General features: G+C 40.7%; 1 protein-coding gene across 1 annotated transcript in view; it reads right to left on the bottom strand.

The window, feature by feature from the left end:
• Positions 1 to 804: 804 nt before the first annotated feature.
• The window catches only part of LMNB2 (lamin B2), an 89,761-nt gene continuing 79,957 nt past the window's right edge, over positions 805 to 10,608 (bottom strand). The window contains exons 6-12 of the mRNA XM_065421961.1: positions 8,196 to 8,321; positions 7,248 to 7,468; positions 6,482 to 6,779; positions 5,798 to 5,905; positions 4,937 to 5,056; positions 3,387 to 3,485; positions 805 to 1,905 (exon numbers count right to left, since the gene is read on the bottom strand). Of these exons, the coding sequence (XP_065278033.1) occupies positions 1,864 to 1,905; positions 3,387 to 3,485; positions 4,937 to 5,056; positions 5,798 to 5,905; positions 6,482 to 6,779; positions 7,248 to 7,468; positions 8,196 to 8,321 (1,014 nt within the window). The 3' untranslated portion in view covers positions 805 to 1,863. The remainder of the gene's footprint in view (positions 1,906 to 3,386; positions 3,486 to 4,936; positions 5,057 to 5,797; positions 5,906 to 6,481; positions 6,780 to 7,247; positions 7,469 to 8,195; positions 8,322 to 10,608) is intronic.

The following is a 10,608-nucleotide window of genomic DNA, read 5'->3' as shown; positions in this document are numbered from 1 at the left end:
CATTTTCAAATATATTGATTTCAATTACAACACAAAATACAAAGTGTACACTGCTCACTTTATATTTATTTTTGGTTACAAATATTTGCACTGAAAAAAACAAAAGAAATAGTATTTTTAATTCACCTAATACAAGTATTGTAGTGCAATCTCTTTCTCATGAAAGTTGAACTTACAAATGTAGAATTATGTACAAAAAAATAACTCCATTCAAAATTAAAACAATGTAAAACTTTAGAGCCTACAAGTCCACTCAGTTCTACTTCAGCCAATCCCTCAGACAAACGAGTTTGGTTACAATTTGCAGGAGAAAATGCTGCCCACATCTTGTTTACAATGTCACCTGAAAGTGAGAACAGGCATTTGCATGACACTGTTGTAAGCCAGCGTGGCAAGATATTTACGTGCCAGATGCGCTAAAGATTCATATGTCCCTTCATGCTTCAACCCCCATTCCAGAGGACAAGCGTCCATGCTGATGATGGGTTCTGCTCGATAACGATCCAAAGCAGAGCAGACCAACACATGTTCATTTTCATCATCTGAGTCAAATGCCACCAGCAGAAGGTTAATTTTCTTTTTTGGTGGTTCAGGTTCTATAGTTTCTGCATCGGCGTGTTGCTCTTTTAAAACTTCTGAAAGCATGCTCCACACCTCTCAGATTTTGGACGGCACTTCCGATTCTTAAACCTTGGGTCGAGTGCTGTAGCTATTTTTATAAATTTTATAAATCTCACATTGGTACCTTCTTTGCATTTTGTCAAATTTGCTGTGAAAGTGTTCTTAAAACGAACATGTGCTGGGTCATCATTCAAGACTGCCATAACATGAAATATATGGCAGAATGCGGGTAAAACAGGAGACACATAATTTTCCCCCAAGGAGTTCAGTCGCAAATTTAATTAATGCGTTATTTTTTTAATGAGCATCATCAGCATGGAAGCATGTCCTCTGGAATGGTGGTCAAAGCATGAAGGGGCATACAAATCTTTAGCATATCTGGCACGTAAATACCTTGCAACGCCCGCTACAAAATGCCACTTGAATGTCTGTTCTCACTTTCAGGTGACATTGCAAATAAGAAGCAGGCAGCAGTATCTCACGCAAATGTAAACAAACTTGTTTGTCTTAGCGATTGGCTGAACAAGAAGTAGGACTGAGTGGACTTGTAGGCTCTAAAGTTTTACATTGTTTTGTTTTTGAGTGCAGTTATGTAACAAAACAAATCTGCATTTGTAAGTTACACTTTCATGACAAAGATTGCACTACAGTACTTGTATGAGGTGAATTGAAAAATACTATTTCTTTTGTTCATCATTTTTACAGTGCAAATATTTGTAATAAACAATAATATAAAGTGAGCACTGTACATTTTGTATTCTGTGTTACAGAAATCAATGTATTTGAAAATGTATGGAAAACATCCAAACATATTTCATAAATTCCAATTGGTATTCTTTTGTTTAACAGTGAGATTAATTGTGATTAATTTTTTTGAGTTAATCGCATGAGTTAACTGCGATTAATCAACAGCCCTAATATTTACCCTACTCTGAAGGAGTCCTGTCTCATTTTAGCTTAAAATTCATTCTACTGCAGGTTTGTATATAAGACAAAAGTTTTAATGGTGGGGAAATAATCCAATATTCCCATAGTAGGCAAGGGGGGAGGATAAAGAAATCTATTTAAAAATCCTGGCAGTTTTGCTTGATTAATTTTTTTTTCAATAAAAATGTAACAAGGAATAAACTTTTAAAGAAATCAGATGATACATATAAAAATAGTTTTCAGTGGCTCTGGAGGAAAAAAAATAGCAAAAATAAAAGGAAAGAAAGGAAAAAAGTAGCAAATAATAATGTTTTTTCACATCACTGAACATCCTCTAGACGTTGTCCTGGGATCCCCCTGGAGGAACAAAGAAATTAGTTAGTGCACAGTAGAATGATAGCAGGCCACAAGCACCTCATGTCCTGTCTTGACTAGTACAAAAGATAACTCAAGTTAGCTAACATGACTTGAAACACCATTTGGCACCTACTGCAGACAGTTTAACACCTTTACAAACTTGTTAGTTGGTCATGTTGTAACCTAGGCTCAGGTATCATACTGGTTTAAAAAGCATCTTTCTCCTAATCCAGATAGACCCCGGGTGGGGGCTATCACTAAACAAGTTGGGAGTATGGCAAGAAGCAGTGTTGGCAGAGTTCCCTGCTATTATTCCACACTGGCAGAGAGGAGGGAAGAAGTGTGATATTGAGTCATCTTTGGAACTGTATTATCCTTCCTCTAAATGCAGTCTGTAATAATGCACAAACACACACCAATGAAGCTCGACCAGATATCTGGCACAGAACTGTATCCTGGCACCATGCTTCTATGGATACAAAACACACAACACTGTGTATTTGTTTTCAGATTCTTCCACTCTCTGAATTCAATCTCCTTGAAACCAAGAAATGTCCAGAAGTTGATTTTAAAATTGCATTGGCCTAGCCTGCTGAGTTCATTGTGAAAGAGGCTACTAATGCCCACTGATCAAATCTGAATATATGGCAATAGTTTACAGTAGTTTGAAAGTGCCCTCTAGTATAACATGCACAAAGTTTTTCTCTTTTGTCAGCTCCATTAGCTGCTGGCCATTCATTCTCCCATACTCATTCTAAAGCATTGGAATTTACATAAAAGGTAATCGTAACAAGGTCAGCCAAGTTTATTTATTGTGTAACATTTGTATCCTGCAGGAAAACACACCAGCAAAGCCCAGCTGCCATAGTGGGAACAGAATTGTCCATTTCCCTGTAATTAACTGCCATATTTTTCAGAATATCTTCTGTCTCTTTAGAGCAAGGATGCTACAGACATTAGTGCTAGCCCTGCTAGTAGGGAAGGCAGCACAGCCTGGTGGGAATCACTGATCACACAATTTCCCAGCTCTTATTTCATACAGCTGTCGAAGAGCAGCAATAGGAATCTACAGGGCAATAAAGATTTTTCTTTGTTCTATGGAGTTTACACTATCACCAACCTTCACGGCCTTTCTCAGAAACACTCCTGCTGTTTCAAATCCATTAGCACCAGGATTATGTCCCAAAGTCTATGGCACCCTGACCTGTCAGCAGTCACTGCCTACAGTGCATCTTGTGGGGCCCAAAAGGATACATCAGTTCCTGAAGTTAAGAGCTCAGGAGCAGGGATTGCAGAATGCTCTCTTTGGCACATCCTTTACAGGAACCTATTCCAAAAGCTGGGATCAGAATGGCCACAGCTTGCAAAAGCTGTTGGAAGATGCACCATTCCATGCTTGAATCTAACCCAATTCACCAGGCACAAGTGAGGAGAAGTGGGAGGATAGCCTGAGTTTAAACAAACGGTTCTCATCATATTACCTGCTGGTGAAAGAGATCCTCTTCTCCAAACTCTGCTTCATCCTCCTCCTCATTCTCCCGCACCACAACTGATTTTGTGATGCTTCTTACTGCAACTTCCTAGACAAGGGGACAGACACAGGTGTTCGCTTTGCCATCAGCTCTTCCCCTCTCACACAAACTTTGGGGAATTCCAAGCAGTTGGCCACATATTTGAACGATCATCCCTGGTTTGGGGTTTTTATGAAACCAAATCCTAGCCAATAAGGTTCTGCAAACTACAGGCCCTCCCTTATTTCTGCCCATCTCTAACTGTAGTGATGTAATTTTTGTTTTCAATCATCCTTATCTTTAGCTATTTTCTCTTATTCCTAGAAGTTTGAGAGGGAGCAGATAAGATGCCTTTCTACCTCTCATGTGGGGTTTATTCATTTTTAAAAACCTACTAATGGGCTTAACTGGGAACTGTGACATAAAAGACTGAGGAATGTGCTAAGATCTGATCTATTTCTCTTAACTATTACACAGCTAAACTGAAACCTCTATCTAATTTCCACTCATATTCTATGTCAGTTGCATGTACCAATTATTTGGAATTGTTGTCTTCACTAAGCTACTACAAGGATTATTTTAAAATTCAGGAAGTTTCCTTCCTTTCTAATTTATTGTAGCAAAGATTAGTAATAAGAAGCTGTTGGTCCTCACGGCAGTTGCACATTGGAATTGTATGTAGGGGATACATCTGAATTTCTGGGGAAATCTTCCTAGATACAGACATTTCCAAGTGGAGGTACTGACAAATATCAGGTTGTGGGGAGAGGTTATTTTATTTTTGAGGATCCTTCAGCTACTAATTGAATAAATGTGTCCAATTTGAATACTGAGCCAGTTCCCTTCCCTGTGTATATCTATGATCTTTTATCCTACCTCTGTGTCCTGTGCTGCTGTTCCTGCAATACCTTCATAGAACTGTCAGCAAGAAAGGCATGAAAACCGACACAATGCTGGTCAGTTTTACTTTGCTATTGCTTCTGGGCAGCTGAAGCAATGCATGTTTACCAATAGCAGCCAAAGCATGATCCTCCCTTGCAAGATTCTTCTGCAGGGACAGTTTTCAAAAACAGTTGAGGGAGGATGCAGGACAACGAAGAATACTCAGAAACCTGTGCCCAGTGGAAACTCCTGATATGGTTGCAGCACTGAAGAAATCTCTATTTTTTTTGCATTATTATTGTTTACATAGCACCCTAAAATATGCTAAGTATCATCATTTGGAATAATGAGCAATGCACATTTGTTTCTCTACTGGAAATGTATACTCAAATCCTCTACTCTCCAGGACAGTTCACTAAAAAGATCAACTAAAGTGATCAGTATGTTGAACCATGTTTCCTAAAACCACATTTGAGCTCATAGATGTTTATCCCTTAAACGTTACAGACAAATGAAAACACTACTTTGTTTAAAAGAAGAGAGTTAAGGATAGTGTGAAACTGCGATTTTGTCAAAAATGCATAGACGGGTTTGGGAGGTAATGCAGCCCACATCATTTTCCAGAAGACAAAGCTTACCTCTCCATCAGAGTTCACCAGATATGTGCGGATGTCTCCTCCAGTGCCCCAGCTGCTCTGATTCTTCCACACAAGGACAGAAGGGGGGCTATGAGTCACACCTGCATCTGCAGCCCAGATCTAAGAAAGAGAAATTCTATATGCAGATGTTTATGCCCTTTTTCTTTTTATATATATGTAAAAAACCCTATATTTTTACTTTTCTCATTACCCTTTTCTTGCCACCCCACTTGCTCCTTCTCATTTCCCAATGACAGTGAAGTAGATGAAACTAGAGTGAAACTATGTGCAGGAAAATGTTTTTTTTCCCTACAAAACGTTAAGAAGCTGCAAGTTAATAGCAACCACAGTTACAGAGAAGAGAAAATAAATGGAGTTTAATATTTCAGTCATTTCTTTTCTGCATATAGTAATTAATCTTCCTGGACTCAGTGCATTTACTATCATGGTAGAGCCCAGAGACAAAATACAGCTGCATACTCATCCCGTTAACCTCTTAAAAGGCTATAAGTTCCCACTTGCTATGGCAAATATTTAAGCAATAATACAAGGAAAGCTGCTCCTTTCCTATGGAGGGACTTTTAACGCAGATTGCAGACAAAATATCTAATTTAGTAATGATTCATTTGGTGAACACTAAAATGCCAGATAACAGGCCTAACCCGACAGTTCTTAATCCACTAAAATGGTACTGCAGAAATTCAACTCCCATATCGTATTCTTTAGGAGCATGATCTTACTCCAAACAAAAGTAAGCTCAATGGGAGCAGGGGCAAGCCCTATATCAAGCCCAGTTAAACACTCGCTCACATTCACACCAGATGCCACAGCAACAACAAAAGTGTCTCCTCAGTGACTTACTGTAACAGTTTGCCCAGCCCTGAGGACATACTTTGGAGTAAATTTATAAGCAATTTCTTCCGCATCTCCAATTTGTCTCTTCAGTCTCCAGTTACCCAGAGACTGGTCCTAATGGAAAGATATAGAAGTTTATTTAGGAATAGATATCTAGAGCCAGACAGATGGCATCTCTAATGCCTGTGTATTTATTAAAATGCTAAGGATACAGTCACTAGCTTTTCCCACGGTTTGTTATTGGGTCACATGCACTGTAGCTTCTGGGAGTATTTTTTTTTTTAACCCAATGAATAGTTTAGATTGCAAGCTCCTTATTTAAGGCCCAATCCTGCAAATACACAAGTAAGTAACTGTACTCACCCACTAATCCCATTAGAGTCAATGAGACTACTCAAATGAGTAAACTTACCTAGAGGTTTGTTTGCAGGATCAGGCTACTAAATGGTAAGCTTCTTGGAACACAAACTATCCCCTCTTCTATGTCCTGTATAGCGCTGACCACAATATTGGTGCTGAAACAATACTATCAGCATTTAAGTACCACTTTGTCACTTCTGAAGGAGCGGTGCCCAAGGGAGACTGGCCATCATCTCTCTCCGGGGCGCAGTATGTTTGAGTTACAAAAGGCCATGTCATATCTGCATGCTAGCTCACTGCGGCCTTTCTAAAGGTTCTGCTAACACTCACCTTCTCAGAGTTGTTCTTCAGTTGAACATATTTTCCCTCCAGGTCTATCTCTTCTATGCTGATGCCTCCTGTGGCTGAGGCTTGCTGGGACATTTGGAAACTACTGCTGCTACCGCTGGTGCTACCACTACTACTCCCAGTGCCAATTCCACTTGTACCACTGCCTGAAAGCTCCTCTGCTTCAACCCGTTTTCTCTTGCCTCGAGAAGAGCGAACAACTGAAGTGCTGGTGCTACTGCTGCTGGAGGTAGCCTTGGAGACTGTAACACGGGAGGACGGGCTTGGCGACAGCTTCAATCTTAATGCAATCAAACAGACATTTTAACCAGATGAAGAAGGCTGCAGTTAGATTCTCAGGAGTGGTCCAGGGGATTATTTGAGAGAATTAATATACACAATAACATGCCACAGTACACCAATACCCTAGGCTTTTATATGAACTGCTTTAAGGCATGATGACAGAAGCAGGAGAAACACAGAGTCCTGCAACCTTTGGCAGGTAAGTACAAAAGGAGCTGAATGTCAAGTACATGTTAATCCACAGTATTTCATAAACATTTGAATAGATGGGTGTTCAGATGAAAGCAGCAGCAACTGCCTCATTTTATGAACATTATGTATATAGTGGCCTCAGGTTCCAAGAGGCCAGCGTGGCCCTCGATTAGGCAAAGTTTGTGCACTGGTGTTCAAATGGGACAAACCAATGTCAGAGCTGAGAAAAATTCCCACCTGTGCAGAGTGTGAAGCATGTGAAACCTATACCTACCTCTTTTCCTCACCCTCCAGAAGTTTTCGGTAGGCACTGATCTCCATGTCCAGTGCTAATTTGACATCAAGCAGTTCCTGGTATTCTGCAAGCTGCTGCTGCATCTGGTCCCTCATTTCCATCATTTCCCTTTCCTTGGCATCTAGCATCTTCCTGAACTTGTCCTGCTCACCAGCCATCATATCCTCCAGTTCCCGAATGCGATCTTCTGCGACACTAGCCTATGGTCACAGTAAAACAAGAAGGCAACCTAGCATGTGTGTGGAGACAGAGGAGGATACGTGATTTCCCTCTGACAGGTATTGCAAAAGGGGAAACAAAACCAGACAGCTAGACTCAGGAATTCAATTACAGCCATGCATTTCCAGAGGCAGAACAGACATATGGGTCACCATCTAATCCATCCCACAGGGAAAGGGCAGTGTATTATTCACTCTGTAGCTTTAAGTGGCAAAAGCAACAGGGCTTTAGGGAACTCTTGGCAGGGTGTGCTCCTGCAACTAAGACATTCACTAGGCCCCTTGTCTACTGAAATCCAGACTAGTTAATCTTTTGGGAATGCTCCAAAACCCCTTTCATCCCCTGAAATGTAGGGAAAAAGTTGAGTTTTGAGATGGAATATATGCAACAGGGGTTACTGTACCAGGAACAGTTGGTAGGATTGGGGCTATAATGGCAGTTTAATAATTAGTGTAAGATGGGATACAGGTCACATTGTCTGATAAGTAACTTTAGAATAAGATTTTCAATGCAAATACTCACAATTACAAGTTTAAAATTCACCTTCCACTAAAATGTGTGTAAAATGTACTGTTTTCTACAAACATACCTGCTAGTCAACTCATTCTCCAGAGCATTCATGGAGTGTGAACAAAGGGAAAGGAATTCAAGTTTTATTTGACCAACCGTTCACAGAGTTTTAGATGTACGGAAATGTAGTCCCTTCACCTGTTTTTGCAAGCCAGAAAGCTGGTAGCTGAGAGACTCTATCCTCATGCGAGCTTCCTTCAGCTCCTCCCGGGCAGCGCTGGCATTTTTGTCATTTTGGTCAGAGGACAGTTTGGCGTTCTCCAACTGGAAGAGAGTTTGGCACAGGATACTCACATTAGACTAGGCTTCACAGGCTTAGGGCTGCACTGACTAAACCGGCTTGTGCTATTAGAACAGAAAGTCCATCATCTTCTCCATTACACACACTCAATTTTAATATGACTGCAAAACTGGCTAAGAAATATAACTAGGCACAGAGTCTGTGTCTAGAAATAACAGTTTAAAAGAGAATTTCAAATAAGTCAAATTTAAAATTAACTGCTTTCATTAACTTCCTGCAAAGTTAAATGTCATCTGTACAACCATGTTATAGCCATTCCATTAATAAGAAATGGTTACTCACCTATTTTTCCGTAGCTGTCGTTCTTCAAGACGTGTTGCACATCTCCATTCCACTGTAGGTGTGTGCACACCTACAGCACAGCTGTCAGAAATTTTTCCCATGGCGGTCCCTGTTGGAGCAACTTGAGTGCTCTCTGTTGCCTTGCACTACTGCACGCAGGTATAAAAGGTGGAACTGCCCCGACCCCCCTCAGTCTCTTCTTACCAGAACAATTCCGATAGAGAGAAGGAGGGAGGGTCATGGAACAGAAATGTGCAACACATCTTGAAATTACCAAAAAAAAAAAAGTTAGTAGCAGTCTCTACTTCGAGTGACTGCACATGTCCATTCACTGTAGGTGACTCACAAGCAGTTTGAACTGGAAGTGGTTTCAGTGTTTACTTTAATAAAGAATAGACGATTACTCATCCAAATCTGGCATTGTCTCTGGATTGCTGAGAGGCAGCAAAGTGAGAGGCAAATGTATGGAATGATGACCAGGTTGCTTTCTTACAAATGTCAAAGATGGGCATATGAGCCAGAAATACCGCAGAAGCTGCCTGAGACCTCGCTGAATGGGCCAACACTCTACTCAGGGGCGTCACATTATCAAACTGATAGCGTAACTGAATATAACGGAATATCCAAGAAGAGATTCTCTGAGTGGACACTGGACAGCCTTTCATTATAATAATAATTATAATTAATGGAGATATCCTATCTCCTAGAACTGGAAGGGACCTTGAAAGGTCATCGAGTCCAGCCCCCTGCCTTCACTAGCAGGACCAAGTACTGATTTTGCCCCAGATCCCTAAGTGGCCCCCTCAAGGATTGAACTCACAACCCTGGGTTTAGCAGGCCAATGCTCAAACCACTGAGCTATCCCTCCCCCCCCAAAGGGAAATTCTGTCTGCAATTGTGATGAACAGTTGTATTGAAGACCGAAATGATTTAGTCTGATCCAGGTAAAAAGCCAACGCTCTTCTAACATCTAGAGTGAGAAGCTTTTCCTTGTCTTTATGCATATGAGGCTTTGGAAAGAAGACCAGTCATCAGATTGCTTGATTAATGTGAAAGCTGGAAACTGCTTTAGAAAGAAACTTCGGGTGAGGACAAAGGCAAACTGTTACTACAGAAGACCATACAAGGAGGCTCTGACACACTAGCACTTGCAATGTCCCCACTTTTCTGGCCAACATAACAGCAGCCAAAAAAAAGCCACTTTAATTGAAAGGTGTAGCAGTGAACAGGTTGCCAGAAACCCAAAGGGGGAACCCATCAGCTTTGCTGAAACTAGATTCAAGCTCCATGGGGGAGGGGAGTGTCAGGATACTGTATCTGTGGAGATATATATATATATATATATTTTGGTGCAGAATTCCCTCAGGAGTAAATTATATTCCTAAAGAATTGCCATTATTCTAAAAGTTAGTAAAGCCTCCGGGAGATTCAGCCTCCAGTGTCTCTCTGGGGTGCAGGAGCCATGTTAATTCCCTCTCTCTCTCAAGTTCAGGCTAAGACAATCCCTGCTGGTTTCCCTGATAGCTTTGTTTGTGGCTAATATGTAAACTGAGGTAAACCCACATTTCTTTGTCTAAGACAGACCTGTTTATCACTGTTGCTAGGCTAGGATGTCTTTGTTTTAAACATGTTTTAATAACATTATACAAAGGGTATTAATAACTTCACATATAAATTCAAACACATCTTTTAAGTTGATGACAGCATATCAGTGCCTGGGATCCAGAGAAGGAATAATGGAAGCTAGGGTGACCTTCTGGAATTTTATTTTCTTCAGGAACTTGTTGAGTTCTTTCAGATCTAAAATAGGCCTGAGACAGCCTTTTGCTTTCGGGATTAGAACGTAGCAGGAATAAAACCTCTTTCCTGTGAGTAACAGAGGAACTTCATCTATGGCTCCCACAAGACACAGAGATTGGACCTCCTGTAGTACAACAGCCTCATGACAGAGGTCCCTGGACAAGGGCA

This window comes from Emys orbicularis, chromosome 24 (assembly GCF_028017835.1).
Source record: "Emys orbicularis isolate rEmyOrb1 chromosome 24, rEmyOrb1.hap1, whole genome shotgun sequence".
In the NCBI taxonomy this organism is placed as follows: domain Eukaryota; kingdom Metazoa; phylum Chordata; order Testudines; family Emydidae; genus Emys; species Emys orbicularis.
Note: the sequence above shows the minus strand (reverse complement) of the source record. Positions and strands in the feature narration are given on the sequence as shown.